We start from the raw sequence: 13069 nt of genomic DNA, 5'->3' as shown, positions 1-13069 counted from the left end.
TTACAAAAAAAAATATATATATATATATACACACACACACACTTTTATAAAGGAAAGGAATATTAGTAGTATTTCATTTTCTCTCTTGAAAATCTCGTATATCTATTAGTAGTACTTTTTCGTTTTTCAGAGTCTATTGTCCACTTTAATTCTCCATTCGAAAAAAAAGTAAATGTGGGAATATATTTCTTATTAATAATATATATATATATATATATATATGCTCTAATTATACTTTTGAACCAAGTTTTGAATTTGGATGTTCATAAGATACCACTAGCCTACTTAAAATTTTCATACTAATTAAAGAACAACTATCTTTAAGAAGTATTAATCTTTGATTTTTTTTTTTCTTTCAATTATTTACAAAAGTAAAAGTGACTTAATTTTAGCAAATAACAACTTGACACTTTTGAGTGTAAACAATGATATGATATTAATACTTTCATTGAGTGAGAAAGAAATAGACATTTCTAGAAAAGAATTGTGTCATTCCTTGATTGTTAATATTTAAAAAAAAATTAAAAAACAAATCAATGTGAACCAATTTATGGTATCTCTCAGACTCTCATGCACGCACATGTATATTTTTTATGAGAATATTTTAAGATCGCTTGAAATTCACTATTGGAAATTGGTTTATGCTTAAACATAATTATTAGTAGACGGCATCATTATTTTTTAAAGTTAAGTTTAATATGTAAAACCAGATCAATTCAATTCTATTTTGTTTAGCTTGGTTTAGATATAATTTTTTTTAAAAAAATTGTTAAAATCGATTTGATTATTTAAATCAAACATGGCCATGTCCACCATAGGGGTGCACACGGTTCGGTTTTGATCGAATTAAAGGTTTTTTGGAACCAAACCATTTATAACGATTCCCATTATTTTTAAAACCAGACTTCGTAATATCCATAGAACCAAACTAAACCAAATCGCGAAAAACCGGTTTTGTTTGGTTCGGTTTTTCAATTTAAGTTTATTTCTATTTTATTTTATTTAAAAAAAAAAACAAAATCTCTTATTTTCTCCTGTATATAATACAACAGAGAATCAACAGTGACCAGATGACAATCACATATGCAGTGTCAATAATATCAGACACCTGTTGAAGAAACAAACAAACAAACAGTGACCAGATGACCACAAGGAAAAAAATACAGTATTCCCTGTTTACCATTTGTTGGGAAAAGAAAAAAAAAATTAACTCAAAATTTCAAAAAATAAGAGAGATCAAGTATGAAATAGCTAATGCTTGAAGTCCCTAATTATCATAATTATTTCTTGTCATGGCTAAAATTATATAAATTTAGTTAACTAATCACTATGAAGTTGAAATATATATATATATATATATATATATATATATATATATATATATATATAAAAGTTTGGTCCGAGTCGATCCGGTCCAATAGGACCCCAAAAATTACAATTTCATAATTTTTAGCTCACCGATCAAACTACTATACAAATAGTTCAAACTACCCAATTCGGTCCAATTCGATCCGATTTTTCGGTTATCGGATTTTTTTGAACAGCCTCCACCCTACTCGTAACAGAGAAAGGGAAAGAAAAAACATAAAATAAAAAAGAGGGCAAACTAATGAACGTTGGGCTGGATAGTACGGGCAAAGAGCATAGCCCAACTGAAATAGTTCTATTGGGCTCTGATCCGGTCCAATCCGGTTTTCAAAAACCTAGGGTTTCTTATATGCTGCTTACAAAATCAGAGACGCCGTATCACAAAGATTAGAGTTGGAGACTCTTCAGCGGCTCTCACTTCTATCCGGCACTGTAAGTTCTACGTGTGTCGATCTGTTGTTTCGTGTTCCTGCTTTATAGAGTTCAATAACCCTAAGGTTGGCTTGTTCCACGAAACATCTCTGTTTGTTTTCCAAGAAATGCAGGGAAAACAAACATTGAAATCTCTCTCCTTTTGCTCGTTTCGATGTTATCTCGGTTTATCTTGTTCATATTAATTTCTCTTACCAGCCAAATGGCTATAGATTTTATAATATTGATTTGTTATTCAAGATCTCCTAGGTTTGGTAGTTTTTTTGTCAATTTCAGAAATTTTATGTGCTTGAAACCGAAGAAACGCATCAACTCTTTAGCTGAATAAGATGTTTTAACCTAAGATTATATTGTTGTAGTTCTAAAAGAAAAACAAGGACTTGTAGAAGCAAAAAACAAGTTTTCAATGTCTAGTTGCCCTCTCTTTATTATTTTCCTTATTCTTTATGGCTGTAATTATTTGTTTTCAACTTTTTTCTTTCTTGTTACTCCATTTGTAATGATTATAATCTATGAATTTGTGTAACTGAACGTGATTTATGATACAAAAAGATGATTTTATGTTTCTTTCAAGTTTTACTATGCAAAATTGAAATAATCATATTTTGTTTAATTGCATTTGAAGTGAGTTTATTTATAGTTTTGAGCGTTGGAACAGGGTTTTTTATTTTATTTTATTGTATGTTGCATTTCATGAAATAACACGGTCTTACCTGTGCTATCATTTTTCATTGCTATATCGGTTAATTTTTGTTTATATTATTTGGATTGGTTTTCTTTAAAGCAGAGAGTACTAGGAATGGCCGAACAGAGTGATTTTTATCTTCATTTGTATTCACATGCGTTCTCTTGTTGTTGAATCTGGATTTTTTAACCTCTTTTTGTTTATGAAGAATATTTCATCTACTATGCGGAGCTTTCAGTGTGAATTCAGTTCATGTTCTCTCTCATGATTGTATGAGATTCAGAACTATAATTTATGGGAGAAGAAAAAGGGAATGACATGTTCAATTAATTATGTGTTCCTCACTTTGCCTCATGTTTTCCGTCTTCCCTTTGTTTTGCTTGTTTGTTTGTTTTTTTTTTATTTTTTTTTCATGATAGCCAACAGAAAAGGGTACCTTTTTCATTGTCTTTTCTTTTTTTGCTTGCCAAATCAACTAACCAATGAAGCCTTGAGGAAATGTAATATATTTTTCTTGGCGGAGCTGTGGTGAAAATATAGTGGATAATAAATGACCAATTATATGTAGTGTTTCATGGAGGGATCTTGTTTTCTACTTTTTGGTTCTATCGTGCGCACACACATAATGAAAAGTTGCGCTGTTACATGGTAATTGGTTAGTTGTAATCTCATATATGAAAACAAAGTATAACCAGTAATTCTATAATTTTGTGATCCTCCTTCAGATTTTAAGCCTGTTGTCAGCAGTTTATTTTTTTCCCAGTTGTATCACATTATGTAGTTAAATTACTTTGACCATTGCTTATTGGAGCAATGTTTCTCACTTTTTATAGGATTTGTGTACCTGAACCATGAAGCATAACAATGTTATACCCAATGGGCACTTTAAGAAGCACTGGCAGAACTATGTGAAGACCTGGTTTAACCAACCGGCTCGCAAAGCCAGAAGAAGAACTGGTACGTAGTTGCCCAACCTCCAAATGATTTTGATCTAGCTCCTCTGTGCATGGTGACTATCCATTTTAAACACTTTACTGTTTGTTGAAATAATTTCCTTTTGAATCCATTTCCAGCTAGACAAAAGAAGGCCGTGAAGATTTTTCCTCGACCTACTGCTGGAGCACTTCGTCCCATTGTTCATGGGCAGACATTGAAGTATAATATGAAAGTCAGAGCTGGGAGGGGATTTTCCCTTGAGGAGCTCAAGGTCTATTGTTATTTTACGATTATCTGGCTTAGCTCAGCTTCTGTGTTTCTTGTTTATAAATTCATAATGTCCGGATCTCGGAAAGAATGGGGGAAGAAATGGGCTTTTCCTCTTTATAGAAAAAAAGAAAGAAAAAGTTTTAGAAATGGTTCCATCTTTAGAATTTTTTGCTTTCCCTCTTTCTTTGTTATTGTGCCTGGGTTCTTTAACATTTAACGTCTATGACATGCAAATGGGCTTTCATTTTATGATTGAGTGTTTGTAGAACTATTGCAGGTGATTGTTCAATTTTGTATTATTAGAGATTTTCTAATGGTTTCTTGGCCGTGTCAAATTGCATTTCTGATTTTTATTCTTATAACTGTAGCTTGGGATAAGATTTGGTTTTAGATATGATAAATAGTGTCTCACCATCTAGGGCTGTAGCCTAGTGATACTTCCTTGCCTTCCAAAGTAGAAGGTCGAGGATTCAAGTCCCCATAGGGGCAAAGTGGGGAGTGGGAGGGTTTGTGGGTTTATTACCAAGGTAAAAACGATAGTGTATGTCTTGAGAATTATATTTCTTTTTTGCATTTTGTATGACGGTTTAACCCGTATGCTTTTTATGAACCAGGCAGCAGGCATTCCAAAAAAATTGGCCCCAACTATTGGCATATCTGTTGATCATCGCCGCAGGAACCGTTCCCTAGAGAGTCTGCAGACTAATGTTCAGAGGCTGAAGACATACAAGGCCAAGTTGGTTGTCTTCCCACGCCGTGCTCGCAAATTCAAGGTAGTTTAAGCTGGTTGTGAGGTTCTTTAGTCAAAAAACACTGGCTATCCATTTTAACGTCCTTGGAAATCTCCTGATTACACTTACTTCTTTCTGCAGGCTGGTGATTCTGCTCCTGAGGAATTGGCAACAGCTACTCAAGTCCAAGGTCCTTACATGCCGATCGTGCGTGAGAAGCCTACTGTGGAGCTTGTTAAGGTCACAAACGAGATGAAGTCATTCAAGGCCTATGATAAATTGCGCGTGGAGCGGATGAACCAACGCCATGTTGGTGTCAGGATGAAGAAGGCTGCGGAGGCCGAGAAGGAAGAGAAAAAATGATCAAGTAATACTAGCCCATCCTAGTATTGAACATCTATGGCCTTTTTTATATGGAGTTAATTTGAACCATTATATATGCACAAGCTTTGATCCTTGTTCTGATGACATTTTTGAATTAAGATTGATGGTATGTTCCTTTTGATTATGTTTAAAAACTAGTCAATTTCTTGATGTGGAATTTCCTAAGAAAACCGAGATATATTAACTAATGTCTCAGAGAACTTGTGTGTTTAATCTAATGCCGTGGTTAGACAAATACAAATATTTCCTGTCATGAAATATACATAATGCATCTACAAGGTTATTTTCATGCGAGGCTGGAAAATACAAGGTTAGTTCATTTTTCAAATTTTTTATTTTATTTTTTTAATGGCAAGAAACACATGCTCACCGGCTTGCACACATGCTTTTTTGCTCGCGCCCACACTCGGTGCACACATGCTTGCTTTTTTGCGCTCACACCCGGAGCACCCGGTCTCGATTTTCGCTTTGTTCCCGCACCCGGTCTTAAATCCCTTTCCTTTGATGGGGAGGATATACTACCCTTCAATAGGTGCTTTCAGTCAGTATGCTAATTGAATTTGATATTTCAACCAAAAAAATTTGTGACGATGAACAAGTCAATAATGCTATGAATAGAACACTCAATCATGGTTTATCACACCTGGGAGGAAAGAAATGAAAGAATTTTTAGAGGTAAGAGATCATTTCAAAGAATGGTGCTTGCTCAAATCTCAGCAGCTATCACCGCAACACTCAAATTGGGTTTCTTACAAATGCTTCGAGGAAGATTCTCTCAGATTGGAATCTCCCCCTTGCTTGCTGCCGTCCTCCCCAGGGCTGCTGGATTGACTATATCTCCGATGATCATTATTTTCTCTAGGGCTACTTACCGGATTGTTCCCTAATACCCTCAATTAACGGCCAAACAAGCCGTTAATTGCGGTTATTAGGCTGAAGCTAGGCCTCTCCCTTGTTGGGCCAATTTATTCGGCTTTTGTTCTCTTCTTTTGGTTGGGCCAAAAAGCCCTCTTTTGTAATTATTCAAAAAAAAAAAAAATAAATAAAAAATAAAATAAAAAAATACCACCTCAATCATGTTTCTTTCAAGTGGAGCCAAGACTTTTGACTTTATGCCAACTTAGGTAATCCATGAGGATCGGTTCATCTGTTCTGATTCTTATCTAAATAAGTGTCAACTTCTAAACTGGGTGGATTTTATCCTTTTCTCTTTCGTATGCAATAAGTGAATTATTAATATATATATATATATATATATATATATATATATATATATATAACAATGGCGTGGTAATTCGGGCAGCCATTGCTCGGTTGGAGCGTGTATGTGAGGCATCGGTACTGGAGGTGAAAACATTGTTTTGGACTATGAACCTTCTTCAGCAGTGGTCTTCAATGGGCTGTGGAAATTGAATATGATGCTCAAGTGGTTGTATCTGCTTTAAAAAAACCCCTTTGGTGATGCACCAATATAACCCATGATATTGGTCTCTATCATATTGGAGGTTTTTGTTGCTTGTAATGCTCTTGTTTAATATTAAGTAATATGTTCTCTTTGTCAGGAAGTGGAAAAAAACAAAAGGGCAATATTTACTAAATATTAATTAACCTATATCAGTTACAAATTGAAACAATAATTTCAGTATTTTTCTATAAAAAAATGTTTTTGTAAATTATTATTTAAATTGGATAGTATTTTTTATACAAACATTTTATAAGCTTAAATTCAACTTGTAGGGAAAAAAAAGTCGGTATTGATTTACCATGACGGTGTCGGATTGCATCTCATAATTTATATAATGAAAGGAACAAAACTCAACAATAAGAATCACTTTAAAAGAATTCAAATCCAAAATCTACCTGTTAGATTGCTGATAAATTAGGTACAGTAAAAAAGAGAAGATAAATTTTACTTATCTCATTTGAAATTTGTCAATATTTCACATAATTTTTATTTTAAGTTCCATAATTTTACCTACCTCTCTATAGTCAGCCATACAACTTAGTTATAGTGTTGTTTTACTGTTTTATTTATGAAATATTTATTGTCGTATTTGTTCTTGCTTCGTGCATTAAAGAAAAAGACAAAATTCACCTAGCAAATTTTGACCGATATTTTCTGTTTCTTACATATTTATACAAATTTTCAATGGAGTAGAGACTGAGGTTAAGTTTGAGCAGCTTGACTTGTGAACGCAGTGCCCCCACGTATCCCACCGTCCAACGAAGCCATCTCTCGGACCTTCCAACCGCCATTCATGCTTTTAATTAATTAATCAACTGTTCTCAAATCACGACTACATTCACTTCGTCACGTTCATCTCTCTATACTTAATTATATATATATATATATACACACACACACACGGCCAAAAAGTAGTGGTATTTATTTTTCTGGAGTGTTGTTCTTTATGAATGCACAATTCTACTACTACTTTAAAAAAAAAAAAAAAAAAAAAGAGGTACTAAAGAAGATCCAATTCAATAATGGCAGCAAATCTTGGATCACTCAGGCATAGTTTTGTAGAGAGGAGCAAAGAAAGATTGCTATCGAGAGGCGGATCGTACAGTCGCGATGAGGGTGTTCGCTTTAGGAGTTTTCGATCATTGGGCGATAAATTCAGAGATTTCTGGAGACATGTGCAAGAATTTGCAATCAAGGCATGGGAAATGGGTCGCTCCGATCCTCGAAACCTCATTTTCGCTGCCAAAATGGGTCTCTCCCTCGCATTCGTATCCATCCTCATATTCTTGAAAGAACCACTTAGCTATATGGGAACATCCTCAGTCTGGGCAATCCTCACTGTCGTTGTAGTATTTGAATTCAGCATAGGTATGTATGTTCTCAGATCCATTTGAATTGATTAACTGAATGATGACCCGCTTACTTTTTATTCAGTTTCTTGGGTGAGCTTATTTTTGTTGTTTAAATCATGAAATTATGACCCGGGTTTGTAGATTAATCGGTTATTAGTTGTTCTTTAGTGGTTATTGCTCGATTATAAGGTTAGAGATGAATTGAATTATTTGCATTCTGTGAAATTAGTTGTTGGATTTTGATTCTTCAGGAGCAACTCTTAACAAAGGATTCAATCGTGCTTTGGGGACATTATCAGCTGGAGCGCTTGCTCTTGGCATAGCAGAACTATCTCTGTTGGCTGGAGAATTTCAAGAAGTTTTTATTGTGATCAGCGTATTCCTTGCAGGTCCTAATTAATTTAGATATCTTTATATCATCATCATCATTGAATTTATCCGGTACAAAAGGGGTCGGCACAAAGTCATCATATACTCTACTAGCTTTATTTTTTAAAAGTCATTTTTTTTTTTTTATCATTTCTTTCAATGTACATTTCAGTCATATACTCTAGTTTTATTGTTTTGAAGTCACTTCTTATCACTTCATTCTATATTATATTAGTTTTGGTTGACCACTTTGTCTTGCTCTCTGTGCATATCAATCTTCCTCTCCTCATCGGTGCATCTATAGGTACTTGTAGATGTCATTTTTTTAATATGTTATGTACAAAATTTCCTTCCTATAACATGATCTCTTTCTCTTCCTTATGTTCTTTCTGTCATTTTTAGGATTTTGTGCGAGCTATTTGAAATTGTACCCTGCGATGAAGCAATATGAATATGGGTTCAGGGTGTTTTTATTGACGTATTGTATAGTACTTGTTTCGGGGACTACAAGTTTTGTTCAAACAGCTGTATCTCGACTGTTGCTAATTGCAGTCGGGGCTGGTGTTTGTTTGGTTGTAAATATTTGTGTTTATCCCATTTGGGCTGGTGAGGATTTGCACAAATTGGTGGTGAAAAATTTCGATGGGGTTGCTACTTCTTTGGAAGGTTAGATTAAAAGTTTTTTTTTTTTTTTTTTCCTCTTCTAGCTTTCTTATGTTTTCACAGTTTCTTTTTCATTTTCTGCTTACTATCAATTTATTTCCTCTGAGCCTTTGTATAGGTGTTGTTAATGGGTATTTGCAATGCGTTGCATACGAGAGAATACCTTCAAAAATTCTTACTTACCAGGCTTCTGATGACCCAATGTATAATGGATACAGATCTGCTGTGGAGTCTACAAGCCAAGAGGATTCTCTGGTATGCTTATTATTATTTTTTTTCTAGCGCATGCTTCGTGTATATTTAACAGAACACATTCTAAAGAAAGAAGGCAATACTAGTTTCGCCTTACTCTTGTTTATGCAGTTAAGCTTTGCTATTTGGGAACCACCTCATGGCCGGTACAAAATGTTCAATTATCCTTGGAGTGGATATGTCAAATTGAGTGGTGCGTTAAGGCATTGTGCATTCATGGTCATGGCAATGCATGGGTGCATACTTTCGGAAATCCAGGTGAAATATTATCTTTCTGTTTCTACTTTCTAGGCTTTCCATGAGTTTAATACAGCAGCATTTCCCATGTTCTTATGCCACTGCATTAGTAGTTTAAGCTTATCAACCTCAAGCCCCTATTGTAGTGTTTCTTATTGTCACTTATTGTTTGACAGAGCTGGCGTGTTCCTTCAAAATTTTATATTGGTGGACAATGTGTGCATAATTGCGGATAAGTCGCTTTTGATGCATATGTTGTAGTAACTCAGATGACCTTATTATAATGTATTTATTCCTTTTTTTCCCCGATCATTTGGTAACTTAATTATTTGTAAGCGGTACGAGTAATTATAAAATATGACAAGGGGTAGAGAAATAACCCAAAATTTTTGCTGAGTCTCAATATGCAGTGTGCTGTCTAACAATGAAAAAGTTTTTTTTTTTTTTTTTTTTTTTTTTTTTTTTTTTTTTTTTTTGCTTTAGTAGTTTGGCTTTTCACTTAGAAAACAACAATATAAATTGGTTCCTTCCCATTAGTTTCAGTGTTTCTTGCCATTTTGTTTCTCTGATTATAGTTCTGGAGAACTCCTTGTTCTTTTTGAAAGTAGCTCTTATCTCTCAAATCTTTTTAAACTTTCACTTAAGTAACTATTGCAATTTACTACAATCTCTCCCCTCCTGATAGTAGCTCTAATAGTTATCTCACACATGCAACCACGTTTATTTTATTTTATTTTAGCTTTTTCTTTTTTAGGGTTTGTACCAGGCAGGATAACTAAGACCTTTCCCAACCCCCCATCCAAATACCACCTGAGCCAAAGCCCAGGGGCTGCACCTCTACTTCCTCAATTTCATAAATATCTTATAATTTCCATCAACTTTCATCAGCCCTATCACATTCTTTCTTTTGCATTATGGTTATTAAAGAGTCGTTCCGATAGAGAGGAAAATAAAAAATTTAAAATTAGTTCTACTCGCCTAAACAAACTAGAGTTGCAGTTTTTTTATTTGTGTATGTGTGTGTGGTTTTAAACTAATCATGGCAAAAACATTAAGTTATTGAACTTTGTTCACGGCAATCTTGACATCCTTTTTCCGTTATAAATTTTATGTTTTAGCCTGTGTTGAGTTATATTTGTCAATTAGTGGTTCGGGTCTATGCCTAGCCCATCCATCAGTCATGGACTCTTTGCAAAGCAAAAAATCATTTCTTGCTTGGACAATCCTTTGATACGTAATGTAAATTTGGGATCAAAGGTGTGAAATCTAATAGAAATGTATGTACGGAATTCTGTAGGTTTTAAACAAAAATGATTTGTATTCTATGTTTTTAGTTGAACAATTGGCTTTTGCCTCAATCCACATTTACATAGTAGAATAATGCAGCAGCAGTTTTAATGCCAGATAGTTGTGCGATTGCAAGTACTGTTTCAATGGGGAACGCGCATTGTAATATTCGGAAGCTTGCAGTAACTTTTGCATAAACCAGTTGTATATAATCCGGTTGAATATTTTCTTTCGTGTAGGCAGCACCTGAATTAAGATTAGTTTTCCAGAGCGAACTTCAGAGGGTTGGCACTGAAGGAGCTAAAGTGTTGCGTGACCTTGGCAACAAAGTAGAAAAGATGGAGAAATTAAGCCCTGTAGACCTGCTCGACGAGGTGCATGAGGCTGCAGAAAAGTTGCAAATGAAGATAGACCAAAACTCATACCGTCTGGTCAACTCTGCTACCTGGGAAAATGGAAAACAGCCTAATGAATTTGACGATCCCGATAATTTTCAAGAGGTGAAGGATAATGAAAAGAAACCAATGGTGATACACTCTCTCAGTGAATTATCCCTCAACCTAAGATCAGCTCACACATTAAGAATCTTGGACCCGCAGAATCCAAGCATGAGCATCAATCCCTCCCTTTCACAACTAGGTTCCTCAGAAGATATGTTGAAGAATCAGATACAATGGCCTTCACGTCTCTCGATTCTTGGTGATACCATTCTCAATGAACGCGAAGTAAGGACATTTGAAAGTGCAAGTGCTTTATCATTAGCTACATTTACTTCCCTGTTGATTGAGTTTGTTGCAAGGCTTCAAAATCTTGTGAACTCATTTGAAGAGCTTAGTGAGAAGGCGAAATTTAAGGAACCTATAGACCCACCTGATGCAAAAGAGGTGGTCAGTTTCTGGACCAGGCTGCTTAAGTGCCTTTGTTTCAAAGATTGATTAATTTTATGTTTTTCACTGGTTTGAGATCATTTGTTTGGCCCTTTGATTCATGGGTATTCTTTACAATCAAGCCTTGAAGTCTGAAGATTAGCTCGAAAAAAAAGAAAAAAAAAAAAAATGTCTGAAGCTTGTTTGGGAAACTGAGGTTTGATTGGGTTTCTTTCGTTTTTAGTTACAATCAGGTAATGAAGATTGTTTGGGAACTGAAGTTTGCTTGTGTTTGTATCTAGTAAATTATCTTGTTGAAAGGAAAGGCTGTAAGGAAGCATCTCTTGCCTAGAGGTGACTGTGGGTTGCTACAAATAAGTTACAGGACAGTATTCTTTTGTATACAATTTTGCACTATTTGAACATAATGTTGGAGTATCCTTTATTTCAAAGTCACATTATATTCGATATAATAAGATAAGTCACATTGTATTCCATATAACACAGTCTCAAATTTATAGAAATTTAAGTACAGAGTAGAAAATTCAAAATAATGAAAATACTTAATTTATTATTCATAAATCTAATGCATGACAAGTATTCCTTCTGTTTGAAGGTGTGAGCAGTTTATTATGAAAAGTGAATTTAAAATAACGAGTTAAATATTTTTAGGATTTCTAATTATAGTAAAAAAAAAAAAAAATAGTACAGTATTTTTTTCCCCCTAAATATTCCTTACAAAATATTAGAAGTAGAGAATAAAATTTGTATTTTTTTATCTTATTTTTTCAAAAAGCTAAATGCCATTAAAACAGAACAAGGATCAATACAATCTTTGTTCAGGGAATCAAGTAACCATAGGGGCCATGTAACTGAGTCGACTCACCTATCTGATGTTTAATAGCCCATTAACTCAAACTGTGAGGCACCCAATTACAATATATAGGACACCAACTCAGTCTCCAATTTGAAGTAGAAAACTAGAAATTGTAGAATCAAGAAGTACTTTGATGCCTTCGGAAAAAGGTTCATTATTTATAGAATTTGAACTTATTTTAAAAAAAATTCGAGAAGGGACAACTGTAAAAAATACAGTTAAACTATATTCCGCTTAGTACTTTTACCCTCTATTTGAAAAAGTGTCCAAAAATTACACTTAATTTTTTCACATTGTGCAAAAATATCCCTCAATAAGAATTCTGACACAAATTAGTATTGTAATACTCATTTTGTCCTTTTACTCTTCCAAAAATGCCCAAAGGAGGATATATATATGCTAGTAATATCATAGTATAGGAGTGTTATGTACACATTACCTTATATATATATTTTTTGAAACCATTTTTTCTATAACTATCTGTAAATTTTTTTTTTTGAAACTTTGAGAATTTGTAAAATAAGAATTTGAATTTTTTGAGATTTCAGTTTGTTTTTTTCTACAATTTTTTTTTTCTTTATTAATTTTAATTTTTATTTTTTATGTACCAACAGTGTTAAAAAAAAAATAAAAAAAAATAAAAATAAAAAAAAAATGAAACCCAATATTAGTGTGCACTGGTTTTCGGAGTTTGGAGCAGATTTATTTTCTTTATTTTGCACCTTATTTTCGTTTTTTATTTTCTATTTTTATCTTTACTTTTCTTTTATACTTTTATTTTTTATTTTTATCTTTACTTGTACATTGCCAGCGTCCTCCAATAATGTCATTTTCGGTCATTTTACAAAATTATTTATTTTTATATATTTTATAAAATGATTAAGTAAGGGTAATT

At 33.6% G+C, this 13069-nt stretch overlaps 2 protein-coding genes across 4 annotated transcripts; both read left to right on the top strand.

Annotated features, from left to right (window-relative positions):
- Positions 1–1678: 1678 nt before the first annotated feature.
- LOC132312845 (large ribosomal subunit protein eL13z) lies at positions 1679–4930 on the top strand. Of its 2 annotated transcripts, none has more exons than XM_059811380.1 (5): positions 1679–1800; positions 3319–3442; positions 3559–3692; positions 4306–4464; positions 4564–4930. In XM_059811380.1, exons 2-5 carry the CDS (start codon positions 3337–3339, stop codon positions 4783–4785), a joined length of 621 nt encoding a protein of 206 aa, XP_059667363.1. In that variant the 5' UTR covers positions 1679–1800; positions 3319–3336; the 3' UTR covers positions 4786–4930. The 2 variants fall into 2 exon arrangements, with proteins under 2 accessions (XP_059667363.1, XP_059667364.1); XM_059811381.1 differs by lacking the exon at positions 1679–1800 and adding an exon at positions 1847–1865.
- A 2052-nt stretch (positions 4931–6982) lies between these two features.
- LOC132312844 (aluminum-activated malate transporter 4-like) lies at positions 6983–11704 on the top strand. 2 transcript variants are annotated; one of them, XM_059811378.1, is made up of 6 exons: positions 6983–7639; positions 7875–8012; positions 8395–8658; positions 8774–8910; positions 9019–9165; positions 10671–11704. In XM_059811378.1, the coding sequence occupies exons 1-6, from the start codon at positions 7294–7296 to the stop codon at positions 11364–11366; spliced, it is 1728 nt and encodes a 575-aa protein (XP_059667361.1). In that variant the 5' UTR covers positions 6983–7293; the 3' UTR covers positions 11367–11704. The 2 variants fall into 2 exon arrangements, with proteins under 2 accessions (XP_059667361.1, XP_059667362.1); XM_059811379.1 differs by lacking the exons at positions 6983–7639; positions 7875–8012 and adding an exon at positions 8019–8296.
- The last annotated feature ends 1365 nt before the right edge of the window (positions 11705–13069 follow it).

This window comes from Cornus florida, unplaced genomic scaffold, assembly GCF_030987335.1.
Source record: "Cornus florida cultivar Cherokee Brave unplaced genomic scaffold, ASM3098733v1 CherokeeBrave_3.0.0_Hap2_Chr06, whole genome shotgun sequence".
NCBI classification, from domain to species: Eukaryota; Viridiplantae; Streptophyta; class Magnoliopsida; order Cornales; family Cornaceae; genus Cornus; species Cornus florida.
The sequence above is the reverse complement of the archived record's forward strand: the minus strand, read 5'-3'. Positions and strand labels throughout refer to the sequence as shown.